The sequence below is a fragment of the Chrysochloris asiatica genome, unplaced genomic scaffold (assembly GCF_000296735.1).
Source record: "Chrysochloris asiatica unplaced genomic scaffold, ChrAsi1.0 scaffold00064, whole genome shotgun sequence".
NCBI lineage: Eukaryota > Metazoa > Chordata > Mammalia > Afrosoricida > Chrysochloridae > Chrysochloris > Chrysochloris asiatica.
The window spans coordinates 8,987,887-9,006,868 of NW_006408582.1; the positions used below are offsets into that span (position 1 = coordinate 8,987,887).

Below are 18,982 nucleotides of genomic sequence, written 5' to 3' on the forward strand. Positions count from 1 at the left end.
AGTACTCTGATTCTAGCTGTGTCCTATCCTTATCTGTACACTGGGGTTGATGACAACAGCAGCATGTGACACGTTATCTCTCGGGGGAAGGCCATGCAGTGCTGTTGGATCCAGTGCTGTGTGCTGTCAATTCTGACCCAGAGAAACCTGACATAGAGCAGAGCAGAACTGCCCCCTCACCCCCAATAGGGTTTCCAAGGCTATACTCTTTACAGAAATGAGTCGAGTAGGCATGTGAAAATCGTCTTCAATTGCATTTTATCTTGCATCCTCACTTTCTGTCCTAGAATGAGGGCCAGCAGGTCTCTGGGTGGGAGGAACATTGGAATCACTAAGAGAAGTCGATGTTCCTGCCCCGGCGAGCATTGTGCCTTTTAACAGCTCACATTGGTAGGAAAAATAAGGAGTCCTGCTGTGGTGCAAGGTCGGTGGTTCAAACTCACCAGCCGCTCTTCGGAAACCCTACACAGGGTTGCTATGACTCGACAACACTTAACAAAAATAACACAAGCTAAGGAAGTCCTGGTGTTGCAGTGGTTAAAGTGCTCAGTTATTAACTGAAAGACCAGCGGTTTGAACCTACCAGCGGTTTGAACCTAACAGCTGCTCTGTAGGAGAAAGATGTGGCCATCTGCTTCAAAAAGATTTACAACCCTTGGAAATCCCATTTGGCTGCTCTACTCTGTCCTATAGGGTGTCTGAGAATTGAAATTGACTTGACAGCATTAGGTTTGGAAATGCAAGCCAATTCTCCTAAGATAGGCAAGGGGGGTATCAGTAATCATGATTCCATCCTCTAACCATCCTTTACTCCTGCCTCTTTGATAGCATTTATCATTGTGAATTTCTACCTGTGTTCTTCCGTACTAGTAGAGGAGCTGAGGACTGGGACCATTTCTTATCACCTCCAGCTTATGTGCCAGGTATAAGTCAAAGCTTGTTGAATCGACAGAGAAACTCCCTTTTTACAGAGGAAGAAATGGAGCAGCAGAGAGTTCGCAGTGCCTCACGCTTTCTAACAGGAACCAGAAGAAACCACCTGGAGTAAGAAACAATCCTTAGCAGAAACCCTTTGCCCTAAACCAGCAGGCATCTTAGCTCAGCTTTCCTAATCCAGCAGGTTAGACTAGCCCTCTGCCCTTTATTCTTAGTAATAATAATAAAAGTTTAGTACAGGCTCCTAGAATGCATGGAAAGACTGAGATTTTGGGAAGAACCTCACCTCACTAGTTCTTTTCACTTATTTTCATTTTTGTGGATCTGTATTTACTAGAGTATTTCAGTATTAACACCCTGAGGTAGTCTGCTCCTATGAAGAATCACAGCTCTAGGAATCTCACGAGTCAGAATTGACTCGACGGCAGTGTGAGTGAAGAATGGACCTTTTATTAAAAGGGTTAATCAGACAGATGGCTGCTGAGTTGATTTGTGGCTTCCTACAAATATAAGTTGTAGATTTTGGCTTCTCTTTGGGAAGTCAGCTAACTTCCATATATTATGATATACTGTGAGCGTATTATTTTGTTAACTAATAAATCAGTGACAGAAAAGGAAAAAAGAAAAGTCGATTGCAATTCAAGGAGACCCATGTGTGTCAGAGTAGATCTGTGTTCCATTGGGTTTTCAATGGCTGTGATCTTAGGGAAGTAGATCACCAGACCTTTCTTCTGAGGTGCCTCTGGGTGAACTTGAATCTCTAACCTTTCAATTAGTAACCAAGCACTTAACCAGTTAGGCCACCCAGGAAAATCCTAATTGTCCTGGTATGATGCTGTAAGATCAGCACTGGACACACAAGGTCAGCAGTCCAAACCCACAGCAGCCACTCAGAAACCCTATCCAGGGTCACTAAGAGTCAAGTCGGAACCAACTCAACAGCAATTAACAATAACAATGCATCCTTCACATGCACTGAAACATCATCATAACACAATGAGTGGAGTAACTACTATTATCCTCACCTACAGATGAAACCTAGATGGGAACAGAGACCTAGTGATGAAAAGTAGCCTGCCCAGCATCACAACTAATGAACAATAGAGCTGAGAATTGGTCCAGGCAGTTTGATCCCAGAGAGCAAACCCTTCATAATTCCTGTCCTGACTCTCTCACAATGTTCTTATAAAGTTCAAACAAGATATGAAGTAGCCTTGTGGGGGAGGGCCGTGGCTGTGTGCCACCGAGTCAGTTCTGACTCGTAGTACAGAGTTTTCGAGGCTATAAATCTTTACGGGAGCAGAGAGCCTCATCTTTCTTCTGCAGACCAGCTGGTGGATTCAAACTGCTTACCTGTGATTAGCAGCCCAGTGTGTAATTCACAATGCTACCAGGGAGCCTTAACAATCTGCAATAAAAGCTAGGATTTCTCACTGTTTGTAAGTACCCAAGGAGCTCTGGTGGCACAGTGCATTAAGCATTGTGCTGCTAACCACAAGGTTGATGGTTCAAACCCACCTGTCACTCTGCAGGACAAAGATGACGCTGTCTGCTCCTATAAAGATGTACAGTCTCACAATCATTTCAATGGCAGTGGGGTGGTAAGATTTGATTTTTGTAGTTAGCACCCAAATACACCAGAAAGTTCTTTCTGGCACTCTGGTTTTTGTCTAAAATTAAGACTTTCAAGAACTAAAGGGTGACAGGATGAATGCAAGGGCAGCCTAAGATCACGGGTTGGACACAAGTAGACGCATGCTGGAAGTTTCTAGGATGAGCAGACTGAAGCAGTCCCCTCAAGGTCCCTGCTCACCCCTGCATACACACACAGGGTCAACATTGTGAAGACCAGCAGAATTGGGTACTGAGGGTCAGAGTGTGAGAGCAGACCTGGACTCTAATAGAACAGTCCAGCTCCTCACCCTCAAATGAAGAAAGGGGAGGGAGCTTCAGCGCTGCAAACCAGGCTGGGCTCCCCAAATCCAGTCCAGAGTAATTCCAGAATCCATCTGCCTGTGTGTTAGACTGGCAGAGGCTGGGCTCTTCTACTGAGTTGAACAGTGGATGAATGTGAGGTAAGCTTTGGAAAACAATGCCTCAACCTAAAGTTCTGTTAAATGTTTGCTATCCAGGTAGGCTGTGGCTGCTAAAATAAATAAAAGTTGCCACCTATTTCCTCCTTTTTCAGACTCTGCGCCAACTGTCCCAATGTAACGTGGAAGTGGTGATGCCGTGATTACAGTGCTCAGATTGTTCCCACATAGGCCCAGTCCCAGTGCAAACATGTGCCTAGGTGAGGAGGGTCACCAGCTCAGTCGTCATCCACAATATTTCCTAGAAATGCAACTCAAAGCTGATTCTGAGTAGATGATGTTAGTCTAGGTGACTTCATTTTAATTTCAAAAAGGCAATTCCTTCCAGCTGCCAAGAGAGGGCAGTGTTCCAAGATGGTGATGCAGCAAATGTGTGATGCAAAGCCTAAAGAGACAGGCCCCCGGAGAGCTCCAAGAACAGGGGCCAGGGACTGCTGGGTCCATCTGGAAGCTATCATCTCTTGGGACAACTTGACTCAGTGATCAATGAGCCATTTGTTCTAGGTCTTCCTCCAAGTCACCCACCTTATCCACGTGGCTCAGATCCCGCAGAGGACTAAACACTGAGTCAGAGAAGTCAAACTGTTCCATTACTAACAGAGAACTACAGACACAGAGAGAAAAAAAAGTGTGAGAATGGGACGAACAGATAGATAAACAGATATTTGTTGTTGTTGTTGTTAAGTGCCATCGAGTCGGGTCCGACCCATAGCAACCCTGTACAGATATAGGTTAGATTAAATCGACAGATAGATCTAGAGACCAAGAGAGTTAGAGACAGAACACTAGAGACCAAGAAAGAAAGAAACCATAGACAGATAGATAATAGATAGATGACAGATACAGAGATCAAGAAAGTCAGACCAAAAAAAGAAAGAAACCAGGCAGAAATCATGGGTAAAAGGAGGAGACATGGAGATCAGAGATGCAGTGAGAAACAGAACAAGGGAGGAAAAGAGATGGGGAGATACACCAAGTCCAATCAGGAGGCATTATGGGAAGAAAAAGGACCCGTTCATACATGTTCAGGCCAGCCTACACACATTGTGTCAAACACAATTCTATACTATCACAGAGCCACATTTTCAAGCACAGCATGTGTGACTATCCAAAGTCATGAAACAAATGGAAGGTTACAGCAAGGCTCTACGGCATTCATTATGTATAAGGAACTCCATGGAACAACCTCGGGCAGAAGTGCTGGAAGCAGCAATTAACAAATTAGTTTCCAGTCACCTTCTCAAAGGACTTCCTCAGAATAACAGAGGACTCACCCTCAGCAGAGATGTATGAATGTAACCAGCAGTAGCATATTTACAAGAGTACTGGAATAACTGGACATGATGGGGTCCACAGCAAACCCCCACCCCTACCCGAGGCTCCCTTCCTTACCCCAGCGGAAATCATTCCCAGTCATGGAGGGGAAAAGCCTTTTGCAATATAACGTTCCCCAGAAGGACTCTGTGGCAGATGGAAACTGACGTAATCTGTGGATGTGCCTAGTTTATTTAGACGGCATCAAATTAAATCCAACTTTTCTACAGAAGGGGGGCAGGAGGGAAATGTGCCTGCCCACCCACTCTTTGCTGCACGCGGCTTTAAATAGATACTAACAAGGCCGCAGCAGTGGAACAAAGGGAGGAAACTGGAGCTCTCTGCCTCGCTTCACTGTAATTAGGTTAATGCTGGAACATGATGAAAGTGGCCCAGTTGGCATGAGGGTCTGGAAAAGGAACCACCTGAGTACGGAGCACCCCTTCCCTTGCTCTCCCAGCATGCCCACACCTCCTCAGCAGCTGCACTCACCCTTTTTCCGGCCCTGGGCGATGACTTCCGCTGCACTCTTGCTCATCACTTTTGTGATGTACAGGGGGCAGTTGGTCTGGTTGGCTATGGTGATGGAACGATTCACAGCCTCAGCCTCCACCTATAAAGAAGCATCTGAATATGAGAACACAGTCTGGCACACGAGCCCCTTTCTTTATTCTACACCCATCAAGACATGTGAAAAGAAGTAGACCATGATACACTGCTCTATCCTCAAGTTTCTACCTTGAAGGGCACTGGGGAACGCAAGTGGGTGAGTAGCCCACTGCCACCCCATACTGGTTAGTTGAAATGTTGGAGAAATGCCTGCCTGATTCTGTTCTGGGTCCACAGTGGTTCTCCAAGGAATGGTCAGCAGATCTGAGACTTCAGCATCAGCTTGGAGTTTGAAGAAATGCAGATTCCCAGGCTTTATCCCAGGTCTACAAAGTCAGTAACTAGGGGGATGGTGGTGGTGATGGTTGCATGCTGTCAAGTCAGTTTCCACTCACAGAGACCCTGTATAGGGTTTCTGAGGCTGTAAAACTTTATGGGACCAGAAAGCCTCATCGTTCTCCCACAAAATGACTGGTGGATTCGAACTGCTGACCTTGCAGTTAGAAGCTAAACTCATAACTAACTAGGCCACCGAGGTTATTTAACCATGGGAGTATTGCTGAAACTCATAGTGACCCTGTATAGGGTTTCCAAGGAGCAGCTGATGAGTTTGTACCGCCAACTTTGCAGTTCAGACTAACCTTGTGGTCGAGTGCTTATCCTACAGTGCCACACCAAGACTCCAACTACAGGGACTCAGCAATCTGAGTTTTAACAACTAGTGGTGCTGTGGGTTAAGTGTTGAACTGCTAACCACAAGGTCGGTGGTTTGAACCCACCAGCCACTCTACAGAGAAAGATGAGGCTAGCTGCTACTGTAAAGATTTATTCTCAGAAACCCTAAGTAGCGATTATACTCTATGCTATAGAGTGTCTATAAAAGGAGCTCTGGTAACACAGTGGTTATGAATCGGGCTGCTAACCTCAGGGTCGGCAATTGAAACTACCAGCTGTTCCGCAGGAGAAAGATGAGGCTTTCTGCTCCTGTAAAGATTTACAGCCTCGGAAACCCTGTACAGGGTGCCTCTGCGTCAGAACCGACTCCATGGCACATAACCACCACCACTACCATAGAATCTCTATGAGTCAGTATCGACCTAATGGAAGCAAGCAGGTTTTAACAATCCTTGTCCCTGGATGGTAAAACAGTTTACAAGTATGGCTGGTAACCAAGAGACTGGCAGTTCGAGTCTACCCATAGGCACCTTGAAAAACAGTGTGGTGATCTACTTCCAAAAAATCAGTCCCTGAAGGCCCTATGGAGCCACACGTGGGGTTAACATGAGTCCGCATTGATTTGAAGGCAATTGCTTTGACTTTAGGTGATATTTACGCTTGAAGCTCTGGTAGTGTAGTGGTTACGAATCAGGCTGCGAGCCTCAAGGTCAGCAGTTTGAAACTACCAGCTGTTCCACAGTACAAAGATGAGGCTTTCTGCTTCCATAAAGACCTACAGCCTCGGAAGCCCTGTGTAGGTCGCTATGAGCCGACTCCACGGCACATACCCACCAACAATGTTTGAGAACCATTGTGCACGGAGACACTGCCCCAAGTCAGTGTAGTCATTCTGTTTACATGATCTTGGGTCAAGATATTCAGTGATGTCACTTGTGTGCTGGGCTTCAGTCAGATGGCCACGAAGAAAGCCAGCATCGCCCACAGAACAATGTGACCTCACAGGGCTCCCAGAATGGAGCAGACATTTGTGTAAACCAAAGACCTTCTGTATACAAAGCATGACAAGCTTCCACCAGCCTGCCACAGACTGGTACAACCTTCGCCATGCCAAGAGGGAGGAGCTGCTCTCATAATTGGGTTCTTTAAACCTCATGCTTCAATTAATGATTTTTTTTTTTTCAAAGATTCCAATTGATCATCACTATTCAATACCTGACTAGGTAGGATCTTTCAGAGGAACCTGCAATGTGTGTCTTTAATGGCATAAAGAGTGTGCAGGTTAAATTCTGGGACTGCAGGTCTCAAAAATCTATTTCTTCCTTGACAACAACTCAAAAGGTTAGACATGAAGATTTGAGGGAGGTGAGTTTATGCTGATGAGGGAGGAACAATTCGGAAAATGCAGATAAGAATAGCCGCACAACTTGAAGAAAATACTCAGATGTCACAAAATTGTATGTGGAAACAAAATTGGTGAATTTTTGCTTGCCTATTTTCAACAGTATCAAAAAAGTAAAAATTGTTCTAAATAAAAATTTCAATGAAAACAAATTCATTTGCTTTGTGCTCCCAAGATTTGGTTAAATGCCATGGCTTAAAGTGGATCTAACTGGGTTTTGTATTCTCCATGCCCTCCTAAGAGCTCCCCACCCCCACCCAACTTCGATTTCTAACACAGTACCTGGCACATAACAGGTTCTTCAAAATATTTATTATTGATTTTAAACAAATAAATGACTTCATTCCATGTTAATGATATTTAAGGGGGGTACTCTCATAGTTATTTTGTCACAAGAAATAACTGCACTCCTAATTGAATTAATTTAGCTAGCCACATCTTTACAGGAGGTTGGCCTAGAGTTTAAGTTCTATAATTACATTAACTGATAATCTAATTTAATAAAACTAAGACAACTTCATTCACATTTGACCTTTCAGGCATCAACTATGTGAAGAGAGATGTCAAGAATTCCAAAGGCAAACCAAATGGCTCTTGAAAAAGCTCATTAAACATCCAAATGTTTTTAATTCCTCAAATAACTAAATGATAAAGCCCTCCCTTTTCTTCTGGCTCCAATTACAACAGCAGTGCCTCTGGCCTGGGGAGCACAAAAGAGGAACTTCTGGCATCTCTGCACCCTCCTTACCTCAAGTGGGAAAAGGATTCTGCTAGAATCCTCATGGACTCATGGGATAGTACAAACAGTTAACAACCTTGGCTGCTAACCAAAAGGTTGAAGGTTCAAGTCCACCCAGAGGCACCTCAGAAGAGGCCTGGTGATCTACATCAGGAAAATCAGCCATGAAAAATCCTATGAGGAATTTGATGAACTTGACCTACACCTATGGATATAGTAGGTCAAAAGAGGGAACAAATCTTTACAGCAAGGATCAATCCCACCCCGTCCATTCACAGCATAGACAGGGATGGGCAACTTGGGCATTGGCTACCCAAAATGGCTACAAAGGCAAGAAATGACTGGCTTACAAGCTTTCGAGAGGGAGACTAGATCCAGAAGGTGCGGAGGATGGTAGAAGCACCACTGAGCAGTAGCCAATCTGTCTGGGCAGGGCTGATGAAAGGAGATGGGGATAGGTCCCATGTGGTACCATGGTGAATAACTGTTTTCAGGACTGACTGCAAGGGTTGGAAATGTAAAGGTGGATGTTTTGTAGCAAAAGGAGGGGAGTGACTGACTTTGCAGTCTAGGAGCGGAGGTCCCTGGGACCATCAAGGGAGAAGAGCGGAGAGTAGGACTCTACCCAGAGAAGCAGTGGCTCCAGAGATGGAGGCAGAGACAATAACATGTAGAGATGGAGGAGCTGGGAACTCTAGACCCAGAGAGGGAGAGGGGCTGTGTGCTGATGACCGGCGGGCAGGCTTGTAGTGTATATCCTTTGGTTGGTTGATGATGCATGGAGGGGATTGTAACCATGGCAATGAAACAATATACAATAGGATGAATGTAAAGCTAATGTTCTCCCATGTAAACTATCACATAATTCACAATAAAACATTAAAAAACAAAACCCTATGAGGGTCACCATGAATCGGGGTTGACTAGCCCTACAACTGGCTTTAGGACCCTTGTGACTTCCCAGTTGTGTACGGTAAGTATACAGTGTACCGTCCCAATCCCAACACTTTCTGAAAGTGCAAGGACACTATGAATAGTTACATGTAAGCAGTAGGCATACACCAGGACTGTCCTGTGTGACTGGGATGTATGATCAGACTAATCAGAGGGTAAATCAAGCAAAGTCTCAGTTCCACTTAGGGTCCTTCCACCAGAAAATTGGCCTCCATTAAGAATGGCTGTGATGGAAAGAATCCAGGTATGAGGCAGGGACCTGTCTGGATTCGCTCATCAGCTGTGAGGTTGGCAAAAGTTCTTCCCCCTCCATCAGCCCTGCAGGGGGGCTTGAATTGGGGCTAAAATCTAGCTCAATGGAAACGGTGGTCATTTAAACACAACTTTCCGTGTTCCACTGATCCTGGTGGAATATACATGGTACCCTTCTGTGTTACGTGTGTATGACGCTGAAGAAAATATCAACAGTTTTATACACATTGACCTCTGATTTAAATAGTAGCTCTTTAAAATACAACGAAAATCTGATCATAAATTGCAGATAAAATCTCCTCAGCTCATGATAGAACTAGCAGGGATGTGGGAACTCATCTGGCTCCATGAAGAAACCTAAGGACTCTCTGGGTGGTGCAAAGGGTTAACATTTTTAACATGCTCAGCTGCTAACCAAACAAAAAATGGGAGGTTTGAGTCCACTCAGACATGCTTCAGAAGAAAAGCCTGGCTGTCTACTTCTGAAAAATTGTTGTTGTTAAATGCTGTTGAGTCGGTTCCAACCCACAGAGATTGTATGTAAGGTTTCTGAGGAGCAGCTGGTGAGCTTGAACCACCGACCATGTGGTTCAAGCCGACTTTACAGCCCAGTGCACTAACCGGCAGCACCACACCAGGACTCTGAAAAATGAGCCAGTGAAAGCCCTATGGAACGCACTTCTGCATGCACAACATGCAAACAGATGTGCAGAGGAGAGTGACTTGTCTAGGGACACACAACCATGTCAGTACCCAGTGCTAGCTTGCAAGCCCATTTCCCTCGTCCTCTCTCTGCATATTCAAGTCACGCCAGACCTCCAGGCCTTGGTGGAGAGTCCTCTACTCTGTGAAGGCTTCCCGCCTTCCCAGATGGCCAGGCTTACAGCTGTATCTCTGAGAGCTCCTATCCACTCCATCCTACACAGAGTAACTCTCTGTCTCCTCTTTGCCCCAGTCTACAAATTCCTTTCAGAAACGAGCACTTTCCAATTCATTTTTCACTCCCATCCCCCACAGTCCTAGCTCCATCTCAATCATTATACCACGCCATTATTTGTGCCGAGGCAATTTCTAGATTTTTGCATTCTCTCCTGTTCCCTTTTCAATCTTCCTCATTGAAAATCTTACCAGCAAGTCCCACAAGGGTGGGTTGGAAAGAAGTACATATGGTAGGTAGCAGGAAAACATTTTGTAAAGTTCAGGTGCAATGTACAAGTCAGCCACCATGATACTGCTGCTGCTGCTGTTGTTAAAGTGCTGCTGAGATATTTTGGGGGGTTTTTTGGATTTAGAATTTTTACTGAAACTATTTGGTGGCAATTTTTATAGTAAGATGTCAGGTGTTAAATACAAAGTTGAACTTTGTGACTACATGTGTTATCTTACTAGATAAGAAATTGAATACTTGTATAACATAGCCTGTCATGTAAACCTGTTGTCCAGATTTTCATTTAGACAATTTGTGTCTGCATAAATACTGTGTACTTTTTTAAAATGTGTGATCAAATATTGAAATTCATCTCCAAAAATCACAAATTTTATCGAATTAAAGAACAGCGAGTCATTTTTTTTTTCCAATGCTGAGCAGTCTTGTGAAAATATGTGTTGTTGTTAAGTGCCTTTGAGTTCATACCGACTCATAGCAACCCTGTATAGGATTTCCGAGGAGCTGCTAGTGAGTTTCAACCACCAACCTTGTGGCTGCTGAGTTTTGATTCAGTGATTCTGTGCGACAGAATAAAATTGCCGTATAGAAGAGGAGCACCAGATTTTTCTCCTATGGGGACGATGGATGGGTTTGAAACTCCAAACCTTTTGTTAGCAGCCAAGCACTTAACTGTTTGCATCATCAGGGACCCTTTTAGCTAGTGTATAATCACAGTATCATAAAAGAGTGAAATTACTGTGTATTATTAACTACTGTTCATGAGAAGTAGAAGTATTTCCCTAAACTGGATTATAATATTCAAATCCCCTAACAATGATTCCATTCTTTATTCTCTTTATCACCCACATAGACTTTAACACACAGATCTCTTGGCATGAACTGAAAAATAACCTGTAGCCAAGGGAGAAGGAACCAGAAGGAGCCTGAAGGCTTGGGTCCTAATCTGACCCTGCTGTCTGAATACCACAAGTTGCCGTCAAGTTGACTTCAACTCACAGCAATCCCTCATGATCCACAGGGTTTTCAATGATTGATGTTTCCTGAAGCAGATTGCCAAGCCTGCTTCTGAGGTGCTGCAGGATGGAATCAAATCTCTAACCTCTTAGTCAGTAGCTGAGTGTGTTAACCATGTGTACCACCCAAGGGCTCTTCTCCCTGATTATAACCCCCAAAAGCCATCCCCTTGCCTCACAGGGCAGTCATAAAGATAAAATTACTCAAAAACACCAAGTACAATGTCTGGCACACAGAAGATGTATACTGTGCACTGCCTCTAAAGCAAATGAAAATCAGATGATTCTAAAGAGATGATACAATAAAAAGCAGCTTCCCAGGATGTAAGAGGACCCTCCCATAAGAGCGTCCCAAACTATCAGTGAGTTCCTCAAACTAACAGTTCCCAAGGGAACATTCATAATTAGCTGCCAGGAGACTCCAAAATTCTCAGTGCAACAATTGCTGGAAAGTCTCCTGTGTCTCACCGTATAAAAATGGTTTTCATTTTTCTGGTCAAAATAGCAACCAGAACAATTCTGATAATGTTTTCCTTTCAAGTAAGCCCACGGTGAGTTTCTGGTTTTGTGTCACAGCAATTTAGGAACATAGAGCAGATAATAAGGGAAAGAGAGAAGCAAGCTCCTAGGAAGACTCTAAGGAGTAAATATAGTGTGGGTCTTGGAAGTGTTTCATGTGGCTGGGATAAGTGGCAATCAGCTCTTCTCAGAGGGCAACATATATTCTTGCTTTTCAATGCAATTGAACAGGGTGGGTTTGGCTTCCCAGCCAACAACCTGAATGAAGCCAAGAGTAAACTTTCCAATTAAGTCCAGTCCCAGATGTCACAACCTGGTGACGAGGACCCAGTTGGCTTTAAGCTGAGCTTGGAATCAGTTTTTTGTGTGTATGTGTGTACACTAGGGAGAAGGACAAACACTAAACTTACTAGCTCTGTGACACTGGGTAGCCACCTTAGTTTCCTCATGGGAGAAAGATGGAAATGGCCAAGGATCCCACTACAGCACAACTCACAACTGCACCACCAGGCACATGCAATAATATGCAGATGGAGACACAGCCTTGCAGTCTCTATGTAAATGGTGCTCCCTGGGGTTGTGTAAAGGGGGCTTTGTTGTATCTGCCTCACAGGAATGTTGTATAGCTTGAATGTGAAATACTAAGCTCAATAAACATTTGCTTTGAAGTGGAATTTACAAAGAAAAAAACAAAACAAAAATGGTACCACAGAGCCATTTCATCCCTCTGTCTCTCTAGAACTCTTTGCAGTTTAAAGGTCTAATTTCAAAAATGATTTCAAAACTGAACCTAAGACCAACTCCAAGGAAGTTGGAGCACTCACTATCTGTCCTCCTACCCTAACATGTTTATCCTGAGAAGACTGGTTAAAATAGCCACCAAGATCAGTCTTTGGAAATGAGATGGGGAAGCCCCCAATGGCTTTATCAATTAAGAGGTTGACTGTATGTGTGTATCGAGTGAGTATGCACACGTATGTGTGAATACATGTGCGTGTCGCGTGTATAAAACCAACCTCAGGCACCTTTTAGGGACAGCTGTCTCCTTTCCTACCAGCTCCCATCCTGCATGACTGTCCACCAGCAAAGTCATGATTTGGGGCTCTCCTTATTTATTCTCCTTATTAAGCTAAAGCAGGGGCTTAAATAAGTCACTTTCACTCTCTGCTGTACTCATGATGGTTCCAACCCAGGCATTTCATTCTCTTGCATAAGGTAGCTCCATCCTATGCTTGCAAATGGACCGTACAACACTAAACAGTTAACAGTTTCCTTCAGCTGGGGAGAGGACATGACCAGGGGCTCAGATGATGCTAAGGTGCTGTGGTTTGTGTGGGTATCTGGTATGTCAGGAAAGTAAGGCAATAGAAATTCCCACTGTGTGCAAAACATTCCAAGTAGTTTCTGCCTCTTCTTTTGTCTTCTCTTTCCTTAGATTCTTCCTCCTTTTCCAGCCTTACTCCTGGAAGACTGTAGATGTCCCCTACCTCACTCCACCCCAGGCAGCCAAGGATGGCACCTTTAAGTCCCTCTTGAGTGCATTATCTTAGCAGGGGGAGCAAAGTCCTCTTCCAGCCATGGGTCCTCACATGAACATTCCCCAGATTCACAGGGGAGGTGCTACTTCTCAAGTTGTGTGACTTGGTGCTCATTGTCCCATCCATGCTGAGCAAGCTATTTCCAGAGGGAACAATCCTCACTGAGAAGGCTACATGTACTTCTCAAACCCCTTGATCATTGGTGATTTTCTCTGCCTGTCTCTGCACCTGTCCTTTTCAGCAACATCTTTCTCTGACAAGAGCAACTTTGCTCGTTTCTACTCAGTATTGTGTAGCCTGTGGCCCTCAGTCATTCTTGCAGCTCAGAGGCCCCATATTATTCTTTTGTCAGATTCTTTTAAGTCTTGTCTATAGCCCTTCAACAGAGCAAACTTCTCAAAACTCCTAATTTAGAAAAACAGACTATCAAACAAATAAGATGAGAGCAAACCACCCCTATCCCTTTAACATACATCTCTCCCCATCCAGGATTGTGGTTCCCAACCAGAAAGACCCCTTGCTATTAATTTTCCTTCCACAATTGGATTCCATCTATTATGCGGAAAATGTACTATCCTGTACAGATTCATTACAGAAAAGCTTACAATAAGCGTTATGATTTCTAGACAGTTAGGAGAGTTTTTGGATTCCTATGACTACATTTGGAGTCCTGGTGTGGAGCTATGGGCTAATGCATCAGACTGCAAAGAAGTTTGAACTGCAAGGTCGGTGGTTCAAGCTTACCAGCTACTCCTTGGAAACCCTATACAGGGTCGCTATGGGTCGGAACTGACTCGACAGCACTTAACAACAACATGACTACATTTTGGACTCCTGGTGTGGTGCTGTAGGATCAGCACTGGACTGCAAACCACAAGGCTGGCAATTCACACCCACCAGCTGCTCCTTGGAAACCCTACACAGGGTCACTATGAATCAGAACCAACTCAACAGCATAACACACCCACATGACTATATTTCAGTGACTGGTTAAAATCTGGGATGACAGCGCAGTTAAGCACTCGACTACTAACCAAAAAGTCAGTGGTTCAAACCTACAAACTGCTCTGTGGAATAAAGACATGATTGTGTTTCGGTCAAAATTACAGCTTAAAACCCCAATGTGACAGTTCTACGCTGTCCTACAGCATCACTAAGACTTGGAATCAACTCAGTGGCAATGGGCTTGGTTTTGAGGTTTTGGAGGCTCCAGGTTACAAACCACTCATCTAGATTACAGGATGCTAACACAAACCAATTTATGCCTACCCAAGTAAAGGGAAATGAGAATTATAGCCAGAAAGAGCAAGGCTTCAGGCTAAATGATCAGACTGCTTTACCCAACTGGCTCAGTCTAATGCTTCATTTGCCTGTGTAGACATACACACACACAGGTATTATGTGACTTCTCAGAGGGACCAAATCAGCATCTAAGAAGCCCCTCTCTGGACTTCTCGTGGCTGTCAGCCCTGAGCAGTGTCCACCGGTCACACATCCCGTTCAGCAGATGTTTACCTCCTCAGGCCGACTCAGCACATGCCCCTCGGGGCCTGTGATGCCCAGATCCAGGATTCTTTGCTGTTCCTGAAACGTTTAAAGAAAGACAGGCTGTCAGAGAGAGTTGGACTTCAGCTACTGGGGGGAAGATGTAAAAAAAAAAGGCACTGCTGAGACTTGGCCCTCAGCTTAAGGGATCATGACGAGAAGTGTTCACTGTCCTGTTCTCAGATCTGACAAAGTTGGGAGAGATGAATTAGAAGCCTCCCAGAAAGGCTCGGCTGGTTACGGGGGATGCTAAGTACATACACTGTCTCAACCCTCTGTTACCATCTGAATGTGTTGCTAGAAAGTCTATGCACTCTACCAGAGACAGCTGCGCAGCTAAGGGAAGTAAGTGGCTTCCTTGTGGAGAGACACTAGCTGATTCTGTTTCTGCTCACACACTGAGAGGCGCACATGTTTCCGGTATTCACATTGGCAGTGAGAGTGTGAGCACAAAGCCCCAGGGCTGCAACACCGATTCACCCTGGCATTCTCCCGGGTGTTAGCTATAGAAGTCATCTCACGCTCTTGAGTCTGTCTCTAGTTCCGTAGGTGATAAAGAGATGATCAAGAGGAAAGCACAATACCTCTGCAATGATGTCGCCATTTTCTGCGTGGACTTGGGCAATCGCGCCGATATCCCGGATGACGCTCAGTACTTCGTATATCTGAGAGCAGAGAGTGGGAGTCAGATACAGTGATTACAGCTTTCTGTTCATGAAAACAATTATCTCCCTGTCAGCAACCTTTCTGGGATCAGAAAGGATACCCCTCAATTGCTTCCAGGGAGGCTAGCTTTTTGGACACACTCTGGCTACATCTGGGAGGGCAGCAGGACCTGTGGGCAATTAACAGAGGCAGCAGAACCTAAAAAGATGTGGATCTGGAGTGAGTAGCTCACTGATGACACCCTTAGCTTACACCAGGTTTGCTAAGGGGCTCTGAATACATTTCAGAGCCATAGTGGCAGACCCCCAAGTCATTACAGAACTCAGATTCCAGAGCCTGGTGGAGCATGGCACTGAGGGGTCAGGAACTGGATTCATCCAATAGTCACTTCCCTTGCAGCGAAGAAGTAGCCATACACTGGAAGTTGCTGTCCCAGACCAACAGCAGTGGCCTGGGCCGATTCAGAAAAGCTGATATTTCTTACCTGGGAATCTGTGAGCTGGAAGCGATCCTTGAAAGCCATGTACACAAGGAATGAATTGACCCCTAGTGGACACATAATACAGATAGGTTAAGAGGTGGCTTTCAATGGATAAACCAAAATCAAATCATATGGAAGATGGTAAGAAAATTATAATACACATGTGTATATAAAAATATAAATATATGCATATGTATATACACATTAGAGGAGCACAGTGGCTCCATGCAATAACCACTAGAGTATGAACCATAAAGTCTGCAGTTCAAGTATGCCACTGGGGCGGGAGGGAGGCTTTCTGCTCTCTGGAAGATTTAAGGCCTTGGAAACCTTATACAGGATTGCTAGGAGTGGGAACTGACTCAACGGCACTGTAAAAACAACAATACATATAGGAGAGACTGAGAATGATCAAACAAACTGAATAAAATGTGAACTAGAGAATCTGAGAATTAGACACATGACAGTTCACTGTACTATGCTTGTAATTTTCCCATAAGTTTATAACTTTATCAAAATTAAAGCTTGTCAAAAAAAAAATTTAAAGCTTGTCCCCCAAATAGTCTGTTGTGACTTTACAAAGAAGGTGAGTTACAAGTCTCTGTTGATGAAGGTCTGTAATCAATGTCTTTATTCTGGATAAGTACTGGACTGCTAACCACAAGGTCAGCAGTTCAAACCCACCAGTCACTCCTTGGAAACCCTATAGAGGGTTGCCATGAGTCAGAACCAGCTGAACGGCACTTAACAACAAAACATACTGCGCTCCCTAAGAACCTAAGGTCCATTAGTGTAATAAACAGATGTTGCCGTTGTCATCTTGGCATTTTAGAATTCTTGCACAAGGCCAAACATCCCTGCCCAACATCCATCACCATTTTAAACAATTGTACTGACAGTCTCCTAGCCTTGGAGCTTAATTCAAGCCACCTGGGGAGTGTTGGAAGCTGCCTGAGTTATATGCCGCATGACATCCTTGCCTTCTCTTCTCTCCAGGCAACAGTTACTATGGTAACCCTCCTGCCTAGATTTGGAGTAGACTCATTTTAAGTATGGAAAGTTAAATTCATCTGAGTCTGGGTACTCGCAAAAGTGAGAAAGGTTAAAGGTTACCTATTTTCTTTTATGTGAGGCCTTCATGCTGGAAAGACTCTTATACGACATCTAGTCTAACGCCCTCATGTTAGTGATTTTAAAGAAAAGTGAGACCCACAAAATGTAAGTGATTTTTCCAAGATCACAGAGTTAGTCTGTAGAAGAGCTGAGAATTAAGGCTATGACTATAGCTTCGCATTCTGGGGCTTTCCCACCATGTCACACTAAAGAGGTGCCTAGGGATACCCCTCCCGACCCTGATCTCACAGCCCATGATGTTACTGAGCCTGGAAATCCCAGAAGCCTAAAGTCATAAGTGCTTCCCTCAAGCCTGAGATCCAATAAACTCAGTACATGACCCAGGACTCTTGTCTGTGGCCAAGAACAAGTAGGTCCATGCAGACAATGTGGTTTGGCTACCCCATCCATGTAAGCCATGGAAGGCACCTATGGACAAGAGACCTAGAGGGACCTCAGGGCAATCAAAATTCCTCCAGCCTCCCCTGAGATCATCTTTAAACCTTAAATCCAAAATATTCCCTGAAGTGTTCTTAAAACCAAACAGTAAGTTAAACTGAAAGGAAATGGGTGTGCTCTTTTAAGAATTACCTATATGGGATACAATTAACAACAGCAATTTAAAATATTAGGCCAAGTAATGGGCAATGAGTTTAAATTAATGGGGGAGGACAATTCAGAAGAAGAGAGTGAGAACGGTAGTACAACTCAAAGAATGTAATCAATGTCACTGAATTATACACATAGAAACTGCAGAATGGATGTGCATTCTGCTGTGTAGAGTTTTACCACCAGCAATTCAAATTAAATACCTGATTTAAAAAGCAATCAATCCCCCAGCCTTTCTAGTAATCATTCCAAATGCGATTCCTGAAATCCTGCTCCCAAAAAAAGTTCTATGGTGCTGAAAGGAGCCCTTAGGTTATATCAGGTTTGAGGAGACGCATCACCTCAAATCTAGCCTGGGGTCTTCCAGAAGTGCAAGAAGAGGCCATCCAAGCCCTGCACTCCAATATCCTATGTACTCTCTTGAAACTGCCCATGTATATGTATTTGTTACACATTGAGGACAAATGACTATTACAGTTTCAACTCCACAAGCTGATTAAGAGCACATACTTACCTCAAACCAGTAAGCTGCAAGAACTGATCCCAGTAACAGGCTCAAGTTCTCCAGTGAGTGGTTATATTAGTCCAATGGGTGAGCCACCTCCAATCATCATCAGCTGTGGTCCTTAACCCTCTCTCCATGCTAAGGGTAGGTATAGGGGTAAGGTACAAATGGCATCTATAACCAGCACAATCTCCTGTTATCTTCACAGAGCTGGACCAGGTTAGACACTGAAATGGAAATATACCCAGGGGGTGTTGGGTTGGCACAACCTACCATGGTCCTTCACCAAGGCTTCCATCTCCTCTTGGATGCCCTTATGCCACTCAGTGATGTCCACATGCAGAGAGTAGTCGCAGCAGGACTTGCTGTCAGCCCATTCCCTCCACTGGTCAAAGGCGGCCAGTAAGCTTGTCCCAGGCTCAGGAACAACGTGGTCAACTAGAAAGGAACAAACATGCCATCATCAACAAGAGACTCAGGGCCACAGGCCACAAGGTGTTTTCCCATTCCAACCCTGAATAAGGCTTCTTGGGTTCAAAATCAAGATGGTGATCTTTACAACCAGTCTCTTAAGAATCCACTTAAGCCACCTGACTGCCCAAGAGGGAGAAAATAGAAAGAAAGAACTTGGCATTGGATGCTTACTTCAGTGAAAACACGCATGAACAGCCCAGATTTGATTTCCAAGTTCAAAATCCCTGAAAGCGCATACCTTAGGAACATTCCACGTACAATGAGTCCTTATGGACAATGGCAGTGTCAAATGGCCAGCCAAAGCAGTCAAACCTTTCTTCATGCTGATAGCTCTGAGTGAGACGCCCCCCCACCAGACGGCAAAGAACTTTAAGGCA

General features: G+C 44.4%; 1 protein-coding gene across 5 annotated transcripts in view; it reads right to left on the reverse strand.

Moving 5' to 3' along the window:
• Positions 1-18,982, reverse strand: part of DPYSL2 (dihydropyrimidinase-like 2) — a 181,287-nt gene that overhangs the window by 18,971 nt on the left and 143,334 nt on the right. For all 5 annotated transcript variants that reach the window (XM_006864366.1, XM_006864365.1, XM_006864369.1 and 2 more), the window contains 5 exons: positions 18,405-18,569; positions 15,908-15,969; positions 15,342-15,422; positions 14,728-14,796; positions 4,836-4,956 (listed from right to left, as the gene is read on the reverse strand). In XM_006864366.1, the coding sequence (XP_006864428.1) occupies positions 4,836-4,956; positions 14,728-14,796; positions 15,342-15,422; positions 15,908-15,969; positions 18,405-18,569 (498 nt within the window). The remainder of the gene's footprint in view (positions 1-4,835; positions 4,957-14,727; positions 14,797-15,341; positions 15,423-15,907; positions 15,970-18,404; positions 18,570-18,982) is intronic.